The sequence below is a fragment of the Haliotis cracherodii genome, unplaced genomic scaffold, assembly GCF_022045235.1.
Source record: "Haliotis cracherodii isolate W230 unplaced genomic scaffold, xgHalCrac1.p SCAF_7, whole genome shotgun sequence".
NCBI lineage: Eukaryota > Metazoa > Mollusca > Gastropoda > Lepetellida > Haliotidae > Haliotis > Haliotis cracherodii.
Genome location: NW_027266330.1, coordinates 1,773,354 through 1,794,378, shown reverse-complemented (window position 1 = coordinate 1,794,378; position 21,025 = coordinate 1,773,354). Strand labels below are relative to the sequence as shown.

Sequence of the window (21,025 nt, the reverse complement as noted above, 5' to 3'; positions counted from 1 at the left end):
GTTCAAGACTTTCAGCATGTGCTCTTATTGTGTGCTGTTTTCAGACAAGAAGCAGCAAAAACAGCTTAAGTAAAAACATATTTCTATTAAAACCTATAAAACAAACGCTTCCTGAAAACCTTCAACTCTAATGCTTTGACACACTTTAGAGATTTCATAGCAGCTGTTATAAAAAATCTATACAATGACTAATTCTAGAAAAATATTCGGCAAGGCAAGATTTTTCTCCTAACCTTATAATGTCACCGTATAGGGCAACTAAAGACACCATAAAGTTCAATATTAGGTGCGAACTCGTTAAAAAGGATGAAACACACAACTTGCAGGGTTGGATTTGTGAGAATATGACTTTGTAATATACACAACAACAAAAATTCCTGTGACACCAATATTTTAGTGTATTTTTCAAACAAGTAAAGTTTGGGTTTCAATATTGTAGTACATGTATGGAATCAAGTCACATAAACGCAACTGCTACAGAAAAGCATGCATTCCATGCAAAAGTTGACTTTTATGCAAGCCCCATGCATTTCACTACCCAAGAATGGGTATAAAAACATGTGTGTTAACAGGATTCCATATGGATTGTTTAGCATCGTGCTGACAACAACCACTCAGAAAAACAACAAAATTACGCAATTATTTAACATTACGAAATGCCACGCTCGTTAGAAAATGAGCGTCTGCGAGCCTTTGGTATGCTTGAAGCAGGATCAGTCAACGTGATGTTGCAAGACACAGAAACACCATCTGGTGTTTATGGCAACGTTGGCAACGTTGGCAACAGACGAATGCAGTCAGAGACCATCCTCGGAGTGGCAGGCCACGCGTAACCAATAATTGACAAGACAACTGGATTCGAACAACACACCTACGAAATCGATTCCAGCCAGCAACAGTGACTGCAAGTAGCGTCCCTGGCTTTCGACGAATATCTTCACAAACCGTACGCAAAAATCACGCATTTTCGAAAGTCAGTATGGCAAATTAAACAATTTTAACACTTACAGGAGTCTTTTATCTGTTGCAAACCAAAATTGTTTCAGATTTGGTAAAAAACATAACTTTGCATTAAATCTTATTCATGTATATATTGTACTGCCATGCAACGATAACCTGTTAAGAAACCAGACAATTAAGGATGAGGATTGTTTTCAACTTGGATGTAAATAATTGAAAAGATGCCAAAAGTCGCCAGGCGACTGGATGCACTTGCTGGAGATGGCATTCCGTCTCACATAAAGATAAAGGGCAATTGATGAAATTCTAGGAATAGCCTTCAGAATGTCAACTTTTTATCGACTACTTCTTTATTGTTTATAGCTCTATTTCAGGAGAAACAATTACGATTAACAACGTTAAGAAAGAACACGCTTATAACGAACTGACCGATATACCAAATTTATCTTTGTTGTCCCGAACATTTGCTGTATGAGAGATTTTAATGCTTTTAACGAACTACGGTTATAAGGAACTAAAATGAGTGGTCCTTTTGAGTTAGTTATTACCGTCGTTTGCTGTACTGGGAGATTTGGCTTGGGTAGTCCTCTGTATGTGTCCTCTGTCTATTTTCGTTCAGAACAATCCAACACTTAGGTATTATGTTTTCCTAATTGCACTCAATAGTGTCTTAATTTTACACATGGCACTGGTTACGGCACTGTCTCCTCTGTATGGCGCAGATGCCATATGTGCCTTGTGATACTTTGTGGTTCTCATTACATTTTGTGATATGTTTTCAACACAATCACATGAAATTACTAAACGTGAATCGCTAAATCACAAAATCCTTTTGGTAAGAGTGAGTGAATGAGTGAGTACGGTTTAATACCGCTTTTATTATTATTCTAGCAATATGTACGGCGGGGGTACACCAGAAATGCGGTTTACACATTGTACCCATGTTGGAAATCGAACCTGGGTCTTCGGCGTGACAAGCAAAAACTTTAACTTCTAGGTTACCCTACTGCCCCTCTTGGTAAGACCGAATAACATGAAAAGAGAATGTTACATATGATTGAGTGTGATTCATAATTTAATCATATTTGATAGTTGTCCATAAAGGCTGTATACGGATCTATTCCAAAGAATTTTAGCATTTTACTCAGTGTAAAACAACTATACAGTTTCGTCGTATCTGACATGGGAGCTCCGCCATGTGGTACTATTTCTCTAGTGTGTGTATGCTTTTATGTGTTTGTGTAAGCGTTTGGGTGTTTGTGTAATTAAAATTGTCTCGAATTGCTAGATTAGTATACCTAAAAATGTGAGTTGACAGACAAAGGGTTTGTAGGATTCGAATGCAATTGTTTGGAATGCCAGACTAGACTGGCCCTAGACTACTCTCCCTGTTTATACGCCAACTCCATCTGCTTGAGGCTGATTGATTGTTTTCTTCTGCTGTCAAGTCATGTGCCGCCGTCGGAAATCTGATGCTGAGAGCTACACCTTCACGTCAGTTTGAATGTATCACGTTCTCTATGTGATTGGATATTCAGTTATGCTTATACGTGTACACCTGTAACTGGTTGAGGTGGTATTCTTTCTGAATCATCGTTATCAGAGGCATCATTTCCACGTCGGACATATATGAACACGTTCATGTGGCACAGCAAGGATGGACCTGCATACTTTCATATTACTCTCCACTCATCTGAGTCAAAGCTGTATGCTTAAAGAATTGGAACCGACGGGCTGCGGACATGTCAGGATTAAATACGGAATTTCTCATTTCAACATGCATACACCATATTTGAAGAAGATAAATCGGGGTAAGAGCGTACCTTGTTAGTACTTTAGCATCTGCATAACGCGTACCATGTTAGGACTTGAGTGTCTGAATAACATCGATGGTGAGTTCGTGAGTTGCGTTAACACAGCTTTCAGCAGATTTTTAGTATCAGATTAATGTGAGATGACAGTCCAAACTGACGTTGCTCTGATATATGTCAGAGTGGTCACCATGAAAGCCAGTAGATTATGAAAAATAAATGTAAGGTTAATAATGAGGAATTAGAACCTGAGGCCACGTCAAAGTGAGGCAACTCTGCACTGCATCAACCATGTTTAGGTGAGTCGAGTTTTAACGCTATTTACAATAGTTTATCAGTTGTGTTACATGAATACCGATGGTTTCATTTTGGAGAATAGACAAAAATTTATTGTTTTTATCTTATATTCAGTGAGAACAGATTCGGTGAGGCATATACAAGTACGTTTTCGGTAACAATCAAGTAGCCTGCCTACAAACTATTGGTAACCACTCACAACTGGAGTCTTGTGCTGTGACGTGTATGTTCTGGAGATGCAAGATCTGTAGAATGACGGCAAACTATCGGCAATTGTTCTGGTTACTTATCATTACAGGACGTTGTTTGTTAGGCATCTTTGGGGCTCACCCCATACGTGTTCAGTCTGACTCAAATGCCAAACATATATCATTCTCTATATTACGACGCCTATGGATGCTCTGCATGAATGTAGCTGTACAGGGAATGGGTGCTATCTTGCTGAAAGGCGTATCTTTACTGAAGAGCACCGCCCCGCATATCATTTTGATGCATTTTGATATCCTGATGCTTGGACCACCCCATTGGTATATCTCGTCAGCATATTCTGTCATTTCCAATAATCGTCATCGACTGATGTTGACACCAGTTGTGATGTCGTATTGTCCACTGTCTGATTGGACACCAAAGAAAGTTAAATTAGAAATTTGTACTTCTATAGCACTTTGGTGTATTTGTAAGGATGAAACTGTATATATTCATGTTCTTGTTTTAATTTGACAGATCCGTGTAAACTGAAATGGGTGCAAGTATTACACACTGACCAAAACGGTGGTGTGATTTCAGGAAAGAAAAGAGACCTACAACAGAGCGTTCTCCATGGGCGAAGAATCAGATTTGTTTTGAATAATACTTACCACAACACAGCTGAGTTCGATATGTGCAGAAAGGTTGATGCAGATGCTTGCTGCCAGTCTATGCCACATGTCTCTGTCCATAACGAAGATGACTTCGATCCATCCGGGTCCTGGTCGTTCATAATGGTGTGTTCCACAGGGCATATACAGATGAAAACATATTTCGTTGGTGGCAAGGCTAAATCTGATAAAACCATAAAAACCGCAATAATGTGGTTTGCATTGCAAAAGGATAAAATACGCTATCCATCACCAGTTTATGCAAGTGGGTACAAAGGAAATGTTTCTGTCAAGAACATAGACGCTCTTGCTACAAATATTCTTCAAGGGTCTTCTGTTGCTATTTCCTGCATTAGTAACATATTTTATACTGCCAACTGCGAGGTGCTACCGAGAAAACATCCTAAACCAAGAGAAATCAGTTGCGAGGCTATTTGGGTCGTTAGTGACCATCAATACAGAAATCATTACATATTTAAGAACAATGCATACTGGTATTTTCTAATTCTAACGTCTTCAGATTCATTTTACCAAAGTAGATGGTATATTGGGAATAACAAGTTGATGTCCCACAACCGTAGCCATTATAAAATGAAATGGTTTGTTGATGACTGTTGGACCACGCTGCATGTCTCTGAGAGAAATGGATCTCTTAGTAACACATTAATGCATTTAACATTTTTTGCTGACTGTGGACATTCCGTCAAAGTTAAATTTGATAACACAATAATGGAGGCAGAAGGTATCCGAATCTCAGGTGATCACCTGTCAGTGTTTTTGGTATCATCCTTGTCCAAAAGAAATGCAGAGTACTTTAGAGAGGATCTAAACTGGGAGTTCAGGGTCGTGAGTACTACAGGAACTATGAGGACATATCGTCCTTTTGTGGGGGCATCGAACGTCACTCATAAGAGAGCTACAATAGAGAGGAAGCCAGTAACCTGGTTTGTGGATACAAAGAAGTGGGACCTTGTGTTGCACACTCTAAGGAATACTTCAGTTGTGAGCGGTTCCATCCTGGCAGTGAGATATGCCATAGCTCATGGTGCAGAAATCAGAATAGCTTTCCGATTTTCTAACGACTCCGGATTTCGCATCTATAAAGCACACAACATTCACCTTGGACCCGAGCATCACGTTACAGCACAGGTTGTACGTGCTCTGAAAGAATACGAAGTAGGGAATGAGAACTTCCGACTTGATGATAATCCATGTTGGTATTTCAAACTAATATCTACCAAAGGGTATGTTGTTAGCACTGAATGGACCCTGAAAGGTGTGATAAATCACGGTCAAAGGTCGGATAAAGCAGAGATAAAGTGGTTTGCAAATCTTTGAAAAAGGATGACTTACACTCCCTGTTATTCATGCGTATTCTTCTATGTATACATAAATCAGTGTAGGACACTTCCATGTTCTGGTTGACAGCCTCTGCCAGGAGAACGGAACATCGATCGTTCTACCCCCTTGCTGTGTCATACCAAAAGATGGTACACTGTCTGTCATTAACACCTTAGACATGTTGTTGGATGTTCAACAAATTGATATATTTGTAGCAAAGGTTTGACAAGTGAGGTCAAAATAAGATCAGCCACTGATGCCGCTGTCAAAAGGAGACACTGATAAGTTACCTATTTGTTTGGGTGAAATTTATGCTGCTTTTTGCAGTATTCCAGTTTTATCAAGACGGGAAACACCACGAAATGTTTTTTTTAATATGATGTTTAGGGATGTCAAACTCAAGTCGTCTTAGTGATGAACAAAGACAGCGAGACCTTAATTAGTGTAAGAAAGCTGCTCACAAGTAACTAACAGCAGTTTGTTAAAGTTACTGGAGCACTGTACTCTTTTATATGTCAAATTATAAAGGTGCGGAAAACTATCAGGCATGTTCAAACTGGCAATTAGCCTTTCTGTTTCTGACACGTGAGAATTTGATAATTCTGACGTGGATACATATATCGATATGGCTTCAATGTGAGAAAAAGGCAGATTGTTTTAACTTCAAGTGAGCATCTAAGACGTGGTCATGCTCATGTACTAGGAAAAGGCTTCATAAAAATACCAAAGTCGAATAAGGCGCCTTATTTGCTTTAAAGAGTTGCTTAATCTTGTTATTGTACCTTTTGTATGCATGTCTTTCAGTTTGTAATAAACTTATTGTTGTTCTAAACTTGTGTTTTCTGTTCCATATTTGTTTTTTGTATAGTTAACAAAATACGAGCTAAACTGATATAGATATGTTTTCTTCATTGGCAAGTCCATCTTGTAAGGTAGACCCAAATGTTAAGGTAAAAGTAAAGTGAGATCAGTCTTAAATGATGAGTAAAATCTGACATCACCCAGTTCAAATGACGTTAAACTTAACACTTCAAGATTTTTATTTGAAACGGTGGTCAAATGGCATTTGACTATATCATGACATGCCTGTCCGATTTAAAAAAAATGAAATTAATAACATACTTCGTCAGCGTTGGGAAACCTTTGCGAACGATTTCGAGGCATTTGCAATTGATATCTCTAAATGATTTACGAGGAAAAAAGATTGGTGCGAAAGCTGTATTTTACGATGATGTGGTTTGAACACATTCATATGTTGCATCTCATTCATATATTGCATTTTAAGGCATACGTTCCATACGTTCCTGTGGATATAAACACTGTAATGAAATGTGAAACATGATTGTACAGAAAGTGCGCATACCAGCTACATATGCTTTCCACGCCTGGTGGTGGGTGTGAATGTCAAGCCTGAAAGTGTTCGTGGATTAAACAGACCAATCATGAAGTCTTGTCCAATCAAACTACCTGTCCGGTTTACGCCTGTGTTTAAGAAACGACAATAAGAGTATTATTTCGTCATAAATTAAAAGAGTGTGTTTTACTTCCTGAACATGTAAAGTCTTTTGAAGGAAAGATAATTTACGGCAACATATATCTCTCGGTTTCACAGATATAATCTAAAATGTAAGCTAGGCATGAGGCAGCTTCCTAACTGGAAACTATGGGCCCCTCACAGTTTACATTGGAATATCATATCCGTTGGCATATCAAATGTCGACACGCTAATTCAGGTAACTTTACACTGTGTGCTCAACCTTCTTCAAATGCAAGTAAACGCAGAGAGACGAAATCATTGCCTGGAGAAGCGATACGGGGTGAGGGTGAGGGTGAGGGGTAGAGGTCACAGGGGAAGACGGAGTCACTGCCCGGAGAGGTGAAACGGTGTGAAGTTTAGGGCTAGAGGTCACAGGGGAAGACGAAGTCACTGTCCGGAGAGGTTAGATGGAGTGAGGATGAGGGGTAGAGGTCACAAGGGAAGACGAAGTCATAGCCCGGAGAGGTGAGACGGAGTGAGGATGAGGGGTAGAGGTCACAGGGGAAGACGAAGTCACTGCCCGGATGGGTGAGACGTGCTGAGGGTGAGGGGTAGAGGTCACAGGGGAAGACGAAATCACTGCCAGGAGACGCGAGACGGACTGAGGGTGATGGGTAGAGGTCACAGGGGAAGATCAACCAGCAGAGAGAGCCCCAGTTGGTTGTTCACGTCAGGTTTTTAATGGCAAATGTCGTGATTGTTTTCCTTATCATCCAGAGGGAGATGATATGTTTTGTTCTTATAAACCTGTGGGTGAGAAACCCGTTTGAGATAACTGATAGGTTGAGGGGTAGAGTTCACAGTGGAAGACGGAGTCACTGCCCGGAGAGGTGAAATGAAGTGAGGATGAGGGGTAGAGGTCACGGGGGAAGGCAAAGTCACTGCCCGGAGAGGTGAGACGGGGTGGGGATGAGGGGAAGAGGTCACAGGGGAAGACGAAGTCACTGCCCGGAGAGGTTATATGGGGTGAGGATGAGGGGTAGAGGTCACAGGGGTCTTATCAACTAGTAGCGAGGGCCCCAGTTTGTTGTTACTTGACGTGACCTCTGAAAATTAGATATGTCGTAATTCAGATTTTACACTGTGTAGCATTTTCTCCTGTTAGAGCTATCCATTCGTCTAATTGTTGCATACATTGTCTCACGCGTTTAAAGATATTCATGGGAAGAGTATCGTGACACTAATTATGGAATTACAAATAGATACATTACAGTGATCAGGTAAATTCAACAGAAATCGTAAAAGTTTCCGTCCTGTGTGACGCCATAGCTGACGCAAAATCACGCACAACGACGACGGTAGGCCCAGTTATCTGCACTTCTGACAAATTCTCTTGGTTGCATATAACAAATCACAAATAACAGTACAAGATTGTCGTATTGTTTCTGATTACTAACACGACACACTTACGTACGATCCCTCAGTCAACGGAAATCCTCCCGCACCATGTCAGTGAACGCGCCACATAAACGTCGGTCACCGGTAATGATGTCATACTTAAGTCAACGTTATTGTACATATTTGGTAATTTCTTTGAAGGAAAAGTATTCACTAGTTTGCATTATCGTCATCGCCTTGATAATCTACAGATATGGATGAAACCATTTTGGGTTGGGTCACATTGTTTATGAGTAGTAAGCACATCGGATGACGTCACTTTTGACCGTTGTATTATGCTAAAAAGGTGCGATTTTAGGGTGTGTAAGAAACAGATTACTGCTCTCGTGCCTGTCAGGTACTAGTTATATTACAACTTTCAAAGCGTATTAATGAAATAACTCGTTGTAAGATAAATGGTATCTGACTGATATTCGAGTAGTAATCACTATTTACCTCTTTAATATACGAGACGATAGTATTAACCACTTGAAGTATGAAATTCGGGAGAAAGGAACTGTTAAAGTGGGGCTGTATTAATAGGAGAGATTGCTGAGATCAAATTTGTTGGGACATTTCTTACATCCACAACTCAAACGGAAGACTTTATGGAGCAGTGATACCAACACTTTACTTCGTATTTAGTAGACGAATACGGTGTGTGTGTGTCTATGTGTGTGTGTCTGTGTGTGTCAATGTGTGTGTGTCTGTATCTGTGTGTGTCTATGTGTGAGTGTGAGTCTATGTGTGTGTGTCTGTGTGTGTCTATGTGTGAGTGTCTACGTGTGTGCATGTGTGTGTGTGTGTGTGTGTGTAATGTGATCTCACTTCGGGTAATTACTCCTCTATCTACTGATTCCCCTCGATGTATCACTCGCGGTTCAAATCCATACAACACTTCAGGTTTCCTCCATGTGATATAACTGAAGTACTGTTCAAATCGACGGTAAACGAACCTGACTCACCCACTCACCCAACCCAGAGTGAAGTACGACCCGAACTGAAACCGAATCTATTTCAACTCCACAGACAATACAGCAACTTACCAACCCAATTGATTGTCGACAAGTGTTTTCCTGCAATTCGACTTTAACTTCCTCATGCTTTGTCCTCCAGGGACAGTAAATATCGTAAAGACTATGTCATTGTTCATGTCTAGTACCATGTACATAATTTAATCGGAATATCAAGTACACACGGTATACGTCTGAGTTTGTTCAGTCACATTCATGCCAGATGACCTAAACACAGCAGTACGGGGATGTAATATGTCAGTGAGCAAATTATTCATCGGAAGGTACTTTAATATATACTAACGGAAAACTGTAAGGGTGCTTGATATATAGTTTTCTAAGTGTGATGTTATTTACAATATCTTCATTAAATGGTCATTCGTCTGGTCACTGTTTTGTCATAGACAACACCCTGGAAAAAGGTAACAAGAAGATGATTGAAAACAGCCTGGAGGATCTTGTTGCAAATGACAAAAAATTTGAATCAAATGGGCTTGCGTAACCGGCTGGTTCTGGTCCTGTCGTTGGCATCGCTAGATCTCATCCCAGACATGTTCTTTGGGTGAGTGGTGTGGAGTAACAGCCGGCCACGGCAGTACAGCTACGTTACGCTGCCTCGAGACGTCTGTTACAACACGTGCAGCACGTGGGCGGGCATTAGCCAGCTGCAAGGTGACGTTCCGCACCTGTATGTGCATAAAGGGTAGAACATGATCTCGACCAATGTCGTCCCGTTAGCGTACGCCATTCACATTGTCATCAACAATGATATGTTAAGTTCTCCAATAAGGCGTGATGCCACTCCATACCATTATTCTTCCTCCCTTTACTTGTCGTAAGAGGCGACTAACGGGATCGCGATGCATGTCAACCATCGAAATTGAGTGGATCGATCCTCACGATGTCAATCACAGGATTATCCGGTCCAGACTCGATTATTTACAGACCGCCGTCATATAGCTGGAATATTGCTGAGTGCGGCGTTAAACATGCAAACATCGAAATTGTGCGAGGTGGTGTCTTCATGAACATGTGTTGAAAGATACATAAAATAATTGCCGAAAACAATATTGTTATTGAACTTGACATGTTACTTTTTTCCGTTTGTATATGTTTGTTTTCTCTGTTCGTGTCGGCAACGTCGACGATCAATATACATAAGTTCTTACTTTCGTTATTGGCAAACAGGGGAGACAACTCATACTTATCTGTCGTGTACTGTGTGGTGCAGTCGGATACAAGTTAAAGGCAATTTGAAGAAGTTTCATTTGTTTATTCTTTACTCTTGGTATTTTTTATCTTGAACTTACCGCTCTAAAGAACTGAAATATGATTTCGTCAGAAGGTTAGGTTTCTAACATATAGCAGAGAAGAAAGTTAAAGAAGCAGTCATTACGATGTCGCTGTGACCCTATGTTATAGTGTGAGTGTACAATGACAGCGTCAAACATATCGGGTGATGTTTTTGTTACTTAAAGGCATATGCTACTCCAAAATATTTACATATGTGTATGCCCTTGTCCAGAAACCTTTTCTTGTCGTGCGGTTTACGTAACGATATATCCACTAAGATATTGTTGTCAAGGGGTATACCTAACGATATATCCACTAAGATATGCTTGTCGTGCGCTTTACATAACGATATATCCACTAAGCTATGATTGTCGTGGGTTGTGCATAACGATATATCCACTAAGCTATGATTGTTGTACGCTTTACATAACGATATATCCACTAAGCTATAATTGTCACAGAGTGCGCTTTACATAATGATATATCCACTAAGCTATGATTGTCCTGCGCTTTACATAACGATATATCCACTAAGCTATGATTGTCACAGAGTGCGCTTTACATAACGATATATCCACTAAGATATGATTGTCGTGCGCTTTACATAACGATATATCCACTAAGCTATGATTGTCACAGAGTGCGCTTTACATAACGATATATCCACTAAGATATGATTGTCGTGCGCTTTACATAACGATATATCCACTAAGCTATGCTTGTCGTGGGGTGTACGTAACGATATATCCACTAAGCTATGCTTGTCGTGGGGTGTACGTAACGATATATCCACTAAGCTATGCTTGTCGTGGGGTGTACCAAACGAAATATCCACTAAGCTATGCTTGTCGTGGGGTGTACCTAACGATATATCCACTAAGCTATGCTTGTCGTGGGGTGTACCTAACGACATATCCACTAAGCTATGCTTGTGATGAGTTTTATCGTGTGGCTCGCGTGTCATAGTACATCGTTCAAAACCAATACTTGTAAGTAATTGAGTTGGGTTTAACGCCGCCTTTAACACTATTCCAGTAATATCGCGGTGTGTCAGCTTAATGTGGGAGGAAAGCCCGACGTGATGCAGGTCTCAGATGTTTACCACTTCGGTGAAATCCACGAGCACAGGTATGGTGCTGACAAACGTAAAAACATAATTGGGGCGAACCGTGATTCTAACCCACAATCATAGATTTCTGGCGTGCCCAAGGGACGCAGCAACTATGCACAGCGAGTCGCGGCGCCTTAGACGACCGGCTACCCGTGCCCCCTCAATACTTGTACGTGTAAGAGGTGAATACATGGATCGGGTGATCAGGCTCGGTGACCTCGTATGCCAATTGCTTGGATCGAAGCTGATGATGTCAATCACTGGAGTTTCTGGCTGTCGCACAGTTAGAGTGCGGTGTGAAACAATAAACAAAAAGCAAATGATATTGAGTAATTAAATTTACATGACAAAAACGTAATGTAGAGATAAGGCAAAATACAAACGTATTGAAATGCGGAAACAAAGAAGACCATGTGAAATATATGTACAGTATTTTACATGTTCGAAGAAAGCATATCACTAAGATGACTTAACACTGATTCATAATTCCACTATAAATAGTCTTTAACGCTCACAGTGCATCTCTTTTACAACATTTTACGACATCGTTGTTTTGACACTTGAGCATTGACTGACATGACGTCAAGCAATGTATTCTATTGTGTAAATTATGACATTGAAAACGCCCGCCGTATAAGCCTGATGCAGCAGCCACTGTAAAGTATCGTACGTACATTCAACGCCATTTTTGGAGGTTATTTGTTTAAATAACATTTGGCTTTATGAAAGTTAAACAAACGTATAGTTTCGTGTGATCTGTTTTACGTTAAAGAAGTTAGAGCTTTCGTCTGCAGGTTCCTAGGTGCGAAGCACATTTTCATAGCATGTTCAGAATAGTATTTTTTATTCATGCAAAGACCAAACATAGTGCTCACAGATCAGCTGTCTTTATGACAGTGAGCTCCTGGCAGAGCTATCTGGACTGACGTCATCTATGATATCAATCAAGGGAAAATTCGGTGACAGGAACAAGTCGACACTGCTCTGTACTGGCGCCTTCTGGGTTCTGGTCTGGTAGCTGACCAACTCTTTCTCCCTCAGTTATATCCTCATAGTGATGTAGCAACATGTATTCCCTGCTGGGGGCATCTGTCCTAGCCGCGTTCACGGCCTCATCATTAGTACCGTGTTTCCTGTAAACAGAATGTTTCACTTTGTCAAACACAAGAACAACATATTTATTAATGCACACGCACAATTATGCACTGATGTTTTAAATTATCAATTGTGTATTTAGCGGTCATGTGTTGTATTAGAAAAGAAAATAGATTTGATATTTTACTTTACGTCTATTCATCTACCAATCGTTTACATCACAACGTTGTCCGCTTACTCGATGAGAAAAACATGCCATTTGACACTATATATAGTCAATACCAACAAAAATGTTTTGTTCGTAATCATTAGAAATATCCGCTAAAAGCAAAGTCTGTTGTACGCTTCCAACTACGCTTTACAAAGGCATTGAATGTTGTCAGTTTGATCTAACAACTTTTGAACAAGAATGTATACGCTCGTAGAAATAGAGATTACTACACAAGTGTCTATCAGATACCATTGATCTTACAACGAGTTGTTTCAAAACGTATCTAACGAGCGAAAGCGAGTAAGATACGCTTTGTAACAACGAGTTGTAAGATCAATGGTATCTGACAGGCACGAGTACAGTAATCTGTTTCTTACACACCCTAAAATCGCACCTTTTTAGCATCGAACCGATGAATTTTGTCTATTCTCATGATTGCAGTAGCGCATTAATACATCACACCTCTGTCATAAGTGACGTCATCCTATGTGCTGCTTGCTACTCATAAATAATGTGACCCTACACAAAAATGTTTCCGTCATATATGTGGATTATCAAGGCGATGATGAAAATGCAAACTAGACAAAAACCAAGAACACACTATGTGCCAAGTTGAAAGTTTACACCTCAAAGAAATTACCAAATATGTACAACAATGTTTACTTCCGTATGACATCACTACCGGTGACCGACTTTTACAAAATGGCGTGTTCACTGACAACAGTACGCGGGATTTCCAGAGGAGGATTTTCGTTGATTGAGGGATCGTATACACATAAATGTTTCACGTAAGTAATCAGAAACATTCTGACAATCTGCTTAATGTTATTTGTTTACCATGTTTTCCATTGTAACAAAGAGAATTAGTCAGAAATGCAGACAACTACCGTCATCGTTGTGCGTGATTTGGCGTCAGTCATGGCGTCACACAGGACGGAAACTTTTACGGCTTCTGTTGAATTTACCACATCATTGTAATGTATATATGTGTAAATCCATAATTAGTGCAACGATACTCTTCCCATGAATATTCTCAAACGCGTGATGGAGCCAGCGTATGCAACAATTGGTTTAAAGTATCTCTAAAAATGCTACACAGTGTAAAATCTGAATTTTGCTTTGTTTACATTTCAGCAAGTACAGTTTTCCGAGCACAGTTTTCGTTTCCATACCTAATTTATTTCGCATGATTTCATCTAGATAATTTGCATTGGTGACAAAGACCATTTATCCATTGTTTCGAAAATTTATGAGGAATTAAGGGATGCATGTATAGCAGCTGAGTTTGAAATATACCTGATCGAATAGGCGTCTCATGACCGGCATTTTGTAAACACAATCCAATATGACTGATCGTACACTTCGGCGTTCGTGTATGCGTATTTTCCAAAACATTCTAAACGATTCTAGGCTTATCAGCGACGTTTTAGAATTATCATTGGTGATGTGATACCCGTGATCACTAATATGCTATTTTTCTACTTTAATTATTCGAGTAAATATCCGATATTTAGATTCTAAACACACAGTAAATATGTATAAAACGCCGTGAATTGTGATTTGGCGAGATTTACAATGTACCTAACTTTCAGTCACTTTCAGTAATTTTGAATTGCCTAAAATGACAGTAAATGATAAACAGAAGGGGGAATTCAAAACTGTGAAGATTCTGCGTGATGTATTTTGAATTTTATTCGATTTCGAAGTGAGGGTTGAAGAGAAGGGACATATGTGTCGCTGTGGCATCCAGGGGGTTTACACTCTGAAAAACGTTGCCATAACAACAGATAATGTAACTGATAATAATAACAAACAAACTCGCAAACGAAGACGAGTTTGTTTATTTTTATTATTAATTACACGGTCTTGCTGTTCAATACAGACGTAGGTGAACATTCGACTGAAGCACGAGCTACTTATGAATGACTTACACTCAGGAAAGTAGTCCGTCATCATCTGACTCCAGGTCATCACCATGGAGTAGCCAATCACGGGCCTGGAATTTGATCTCACACATATGTTTGATACCAGTTATCTCAAATGGGTTTCTCATCCACAGGTGTGTAAGAAAGAGCGTGCTCGGTTGTAGCTCACAAGTGAAATGCGGACACCATTGACTGGAGCTTCCTCGACAAGAACAAACCTTTTCGTACTCAATCCTTTACGGTAGCAGAGGTAACATGTGACACTAGCCACCAGGATGATAATAATATTCAACACAACTAGTGTCAAGGTCACAGTGTTGGAGGCCCCTGGGTTCTGCACATCTGAAATAGGTAACAAATCACAATTATAGAACATAGTGTCTGTCAAGAAGTGAGTGGGTGTATGTATTTTAACATGCTCAGGATTGTAAATCACAAAGTGTCCAAACTGCATCGATCGAAGGAAGTGAGATACAATATTAATCGGTCATGTATCAAAGCGTGACCTGGTTTCCCATATTTGCGTTCTACGATTTAAAAACTTTTACAAGTTCCAGGTTAACCCGTTTTAAAGGATCCAGAAGGAGATTGCTAGTGATACCACATTCCTGTATACATCCAGCAAACAAACAAACAAACAAACTATACTCCTGTACTCCTGTACTCCTCGTGTCAGTAATATCATCCTGACATAAATTGCATGATAGGTTGCAACCATCCCCAGCTAAACCACTGTTGCAACCATTGCAACAAGGTCCGTTGTTTAAGGCACAGGTAAGGCACTTCTCCAGGCATCGTTCACATCCATACTTAATATATCCCTGTGCACATCCTTCAATACACGCACCTGCGCGGTTACACCTTTGATGTTTGCAGTTAGAGTTGCATCGCCTTGAACACTTCGGGCCGTACCAGCCATCTACACAACCGTGAACACACTCGCCAGTCTGGCTGTGGCACTCAGGGGTACATGAGTCTCCCTCAGGACATTGTTCATCAGTAGACAGGGAGGGATCAGCTCGGCAGGTGTCACTGCATGCTTCAGTACAGTTGTCTCCATAGAATCCTTGTCTGCATCCCTGTTGGCAGCCACTCTCACATCCACCGACACAGTGCTCACACGAGGATCTACAGGCCAGTCCAGAATATGGAGGCTGACACTCCTCACATGTTCCTGTGATCCTGTTGCAGGACTTACATCTGCTGGAACACGTCCTACATCTTGCTCCGTAGTATGAGTCGCTGCAACCAGAGAAACAAGTTCCACCCATCTGGCAAAACTCCCCATCACATCCACCTGGGCATCTGGTACAGTCTTCCTGGTGAGTGTAACATGGCCTCTGGCAGTTTGGGCCTTGGAATCCCGGGATGCAGCCATCAGTACATCTCGCAATCCCCCTGTCGGGAAGCAGGTGACATGTGTTGTTCCTGCACCTTGTGCTGCAAACATCCATGCATGTGGCGCCGAAATATCCTCTATGGCAGTCTGTGAGGCATCCTTGTGTCTGCGCATCACAGTCGGAACATTGCTGATTACCCGTACAACTAGCACCTAGAAAAGAATATACCTTTTATGAATATATATAGTTTTCCTACAGTTACAGCAAAACCACACATTGAGCTGCTGTACATTAGAAATTAGTGATGCTGATAGTCCCAGTGCAGTGGAAGCAGTTTATCTTCTTATTGCGGTCAGATATGTCTCAGCAACATTCACGTGTACTTGGTTGGGTTTCAGAAAAGTCTACAATCTTGCGGGGGAGGTGTAGAAAATCTACCAAGCAGTGTGAGGACAGCTCATGAGTGACATTTTGTACCATCAAATATCTATAATAACGAAGAACATTATAACCAAAAGCATGAATATGATTCCCACATACAACAAAGGTGCATTCATTACCTGTGCAATGTCAGATGGCATCGTTATTTAACAACAAATTTAAGTCAACATGCTTGCACACACACACACGCACACGCACGCACGCACGCACGCACGCACGCACGCAAGCACGCACGCACGCACGCACGCACGCACGCACGCACGCACGCACGCACACACACACACACCAACCCCCACAACCCCCAAAGAGGATGCCCTACCTTATCCAGCACAATGTATATAGACAACTCATCTGTTTACCTTGTGTGGTGACTAGCATACACGCTGTCACGATCATCCCAAGATGCCACATTGTATTCCTGAAACTGAAATGAATCAAATTAAAACAGCTTATGAATGTCAAGTGTTGTGGATACAATCTCGACAAACCTTCAGGTTTACGCTCCTTAAGTCATACATATGATGTGATAATTACTAGCTGACTGTTCATGTATTTCATCTTAGGTTTTTAATACAAATAAAAGTCACATATGTCTAAACGTTATCCAATTAAACCATTATAGTGCTCTAGCACAGCTACGGGCGGCCGGGTAGCCTTGTGGTTCCCGGGTTCGATTCCCGACATGGGTACAATGTGTGAAGCCCCTTTCTGGTGTCCCCTGCCGTGATATTGCTGGAATATTGCTAAAAGCAGCGTTAAACCATATTCACTCACTCATTCTAGCACAGCTACTGACAGGCATCAACAATCGGCTGCACTGGGAATCACAGGTCACCTCAAATATGCAAATATGATCGTGCTTGTAAAATTATTACTTCACATACAATGGGTAGGTTTGTCACATCAAAGGTTGTACTTTCGTGTTCCCATTGTGAAAATATGACGAGTGAAACTGAATGGTCGTGCTCTCAAAATCATGTAATTAGACATTACATTGAATTGATGGTAAAAATAGAACATGGAATAGTTTATCAGATAATTTCAGTTTCCCTGTCAAGTGTCAGGTCACCATCCTTTCTACTTTGTTTTCAAAAAGCAATTTATAATATGAATATTTCCTGCAAAATATGTCAAACATATTAGAGTAGTTGTATGTCATGATGTTTTGTCCAATTCTTCGTTTATATAATGAGGTCAGAGTAAAACACACACTGTTGTCTCATAAATTGACATGTTCTTCACAGGATAACCGAGCTAGAGGTTAACAGACAAGTATGTTTCATTATCATTAATATCACAGATTAGGAAAATCAATTGCATTATGTGAACCTATTGACAGCCATGTCTTTTTCATAAACTCCCATCTATCAAGAAACCATGATGTAAAGTTGTTGAGAGAAGTAGGCAATAGTGTTTTACTCAAGTGGACACTGTAAATGCTGATAATTAAGTTTACTATGATTATGTCTTCTTTGATAGAAGTTGGAGCACTAAGTAAGGAAAAGAAATGATTATGTCCCTGATCACAGTTTGAAACAATAAATAATTTAAGACCTATTGCTTGGCAACACCCATTTAATTGTCATGTAGAATATTGATGAGAAAAGACCCATCTCTCATCTGATGACAGATATACATATATTCATGTAGTGTTCTTCATCTTATTCGCACATCCACTTGGTCTGCATTGATAGAGCGTGTGCCCGGAGAGCCGACCGTCGGTGGTTTGACCCCTGGTCGCATGATTTCGTTAATGGATGACGTTAATGGATGGTACGTGTTGTTTCCTTGCCTGGCACTCGGCATTGAGGGGACAATACACGAACTGGTCGGCTCAGAGTCACTGTACCATGTTTGAGCGGAGTATTCATGTTACGCTGAGTTATGGTATCTCAGTTGAACCCGATTCCACCTCCCCAACCCCCAATCTTATCAAGGGCGGGCCCAGCAATTTTAAAAGGGAGGGGTCTAGGGTACCAGTATCTTCTCACAGATAATGTTACTGTCTACAGCATACATTTGGTGTTCCGGAACCACCTGGACTGTCAGCTTTACTTCTATCCAAAGCAATATTCCTACAGTATCATTCGACGCTTACTCAAAAGTTGTTTCATCAGGATTTAATCATTCAAGGCCGTAGTAAAGCTTCCAAAACATTGATGCATAAGCTACCATTAGATGCCATCCTAACTTGTGGTTCACGTAAAGGCAGGCAGAATCTAAATTATATGATAATATGTCATTACACATAAATCACATAAAGGTCCAGGAAACTCAGCACATGTTCATGCTGTAAAGTACTTAATTGTTTGGACAAGACTTGATTATTGAAAGAGCTGAAATTCGTTTGGTGTTTAACAAGAAACATGTGTCAAGTTTGTAATAATCATTTTGCCTGGGTCTCACCGTGCTCATTTGCGCCACACCTCTCCTCTGCTGTTTTCCCAAATGGACGCGTTAACTGAAACTAATCCCTGCTTCCTTGTTGGTGACACACTGCACCTCGATAGGTTGTCTTGTTGACTTTTCAATAGGAAATCGAAACCACAGAAGAGAGTATAATAATAATGCAGTGGTAATAGCAAGTCAGTGATAACACATTTCCACCTAGCAGCAAAAGTTGTCAAGCTTCCAAAAAAGGCGTAAGCTGGATATCCAAGGTGACAAAAAGATCTTCAAACAAGTGCTGCTCTTGACGTACTCCGAGATGAGATGCGTGTCTGTTTGCCCACTGATGTCGCCTAGATATCGTCCACGCCTTGCTGGAATAATCTCTAGCTGATGTAGAATATTCCAGATTACACTTGACTCCAAAAGAATCAACATATAGTAATCTCGACACCAGCGCTTACATTAGATAATACTACATTCCTGACCATTAATTATTGTTAAAACACAATGTTCTGAACTTCTACTGAACCTTAACAGTAACACCGTAATACAATTAAAACATTGTTTAACAATACATTATGCTGTTATACAGCAGAACTCTCGCACTTAGTTCTGTACTATATAAGGATTTACATTTTTAAAAGAACAAATAATCCATTTTCTTTCAGCAATATTCAATGTCATCATTCTGACGAGATTCTTTGGAAACATTGTGTAATGTCCGTATGGTGTGTATGCTTCTGCGTCATGTACTTGTAGGGATGAAGGTTGGGTCTGAATATCCATATTGTTACAACATTTCTGTTGTCCCCCAAGCCTGTCCTGGAGTCTGCCAACTGCCGTGAAACACCGTCCCCACACTGAGGGACATTCACACGCTATAGCCAGTTGTATACAATGTGTTACATGCAACAGATTGCATCGTGTTGACAGGCAAGTCGGTCCAACATTTGACTGTGCACCGTTGTACGAAAAGCTCTATTGTCATGTGACAAGTTGTAAATATGGCGATTCCGATTCACGTCCCTAACTTCTGTTTTTTGATATCCCAACTGTCACCACTCAATAAAGGATCTATGAAAAGTAGGTATGTAAAATAACCCTGTATCGAATTATATATTTTGACATTTGCATCTGTGTAAATCTCAAGGTTAAACTGTTCATAGTGTTTTTAAACGACCGTTCATGTGACTGTACACTGTGGTGCAGACCAATATGATATTAAGTCCATAATACGTTTCTAAAACTTAAAATTCATCATACACACAAATACACGTCACATGTTTGGATATTGCGAAAGTATCTTTTATGTGATGTCATTCACAACTATTTTAGGCAAAGCATATTGTACAAAAAAGACATCGGGAGATAGTGTACAACGAAAATATTGCCATTTTGCATTTTATTCAAATAACGTATAACATGAAAAGGTCAATTACACAACTATCGGGTGTCAGCTCTTTGTTCAAACGGCAATGCTAATTCCGAAAAGACCCCAGTAACCTATATTCGTTTTCGAGACGTAATAACTATGATAGTTTTGCAAAATCACGATTTGTGTCGGATAAGTCGAGATGCCTGCCACATCAGGTATATTTCAACAACACATCCCTGAATTCATCATATCATAAACAATCAACTGATAATTGTCTAAACCACTTATACAAACGGTCCTATTGAAATCAACGACATTTTTAAGTGTGAAACCAAACCCTGTGCTCTGAAACCTACCAGTGTGCCGTCTTGTTTGAAAATGTAAACAGAGCAAAATCTACTATTCCGAGAGATTCAGTCAGTCGTCAATTTGTTGGATCCATTAGCTAATATTATTGCGAATATACATAGGCCGATAATCGTTGCAAGAATTGGCGAATTAATAATTAGATACTTATTTGGAAAAGTCAACAGAAATCGTTCAACGTGACGCCATGATTGACGCACACTTGCGAAGGCGTTGGTCTGCCCTTCCACGTAAAAACAAACAGAACTTGTTGATTTCAGCTGAATTCTGATTACTTAACTTAC

At 40.3% G+C, this 21,025-nt stretch overlaps 2 protein-coding genes across 2 annotated transcripts; one reads left to right on the top strand and one right to left on the bottom strand.

The window, feature by feature from the left end:
* The first annotated feature begins 3,946 nt into the window (after positions 1-3,946).
* On the top strand, positions 3,947-5,263 carry LOC139448321 (uncharacterized). The gene has a single exon (XM_071229873.1). The coding sequence runs from the start codon at positions 3,947-3,949 to the stop codon at positions 5,261-5,263; it is 1,317 nt and encodes a 438-aa protein (XP_071085974.1).
* A 7,274-nt stretch (positions 5,264-12,537) lies between these two features.
* On the bottom strand, positions 12,538-17,017 carry LOC139448328 (scavenger receptor class F member 1-like). The gene is made up of 4 exons (XM_071229875.1): positions 16,969-17,017; positions 15,421-16,380; positions 15,047-15,209; positions 12,538-12,730 (listed from the first exon to the last, which is right to left on the bottom strand). Exons 1-4 carry the CDS (start codon positions 17,003-17,005, stop codon positions 12,538-12,540), a joined length of 1,353 nt encoding a protein of 450 aa, XP_071085976.1. The 5' UTR covers positions 17,006-17,017.
* Between the last annotated feature and the right edge of the window lie 4,008 nt (positions 17,018-21,025).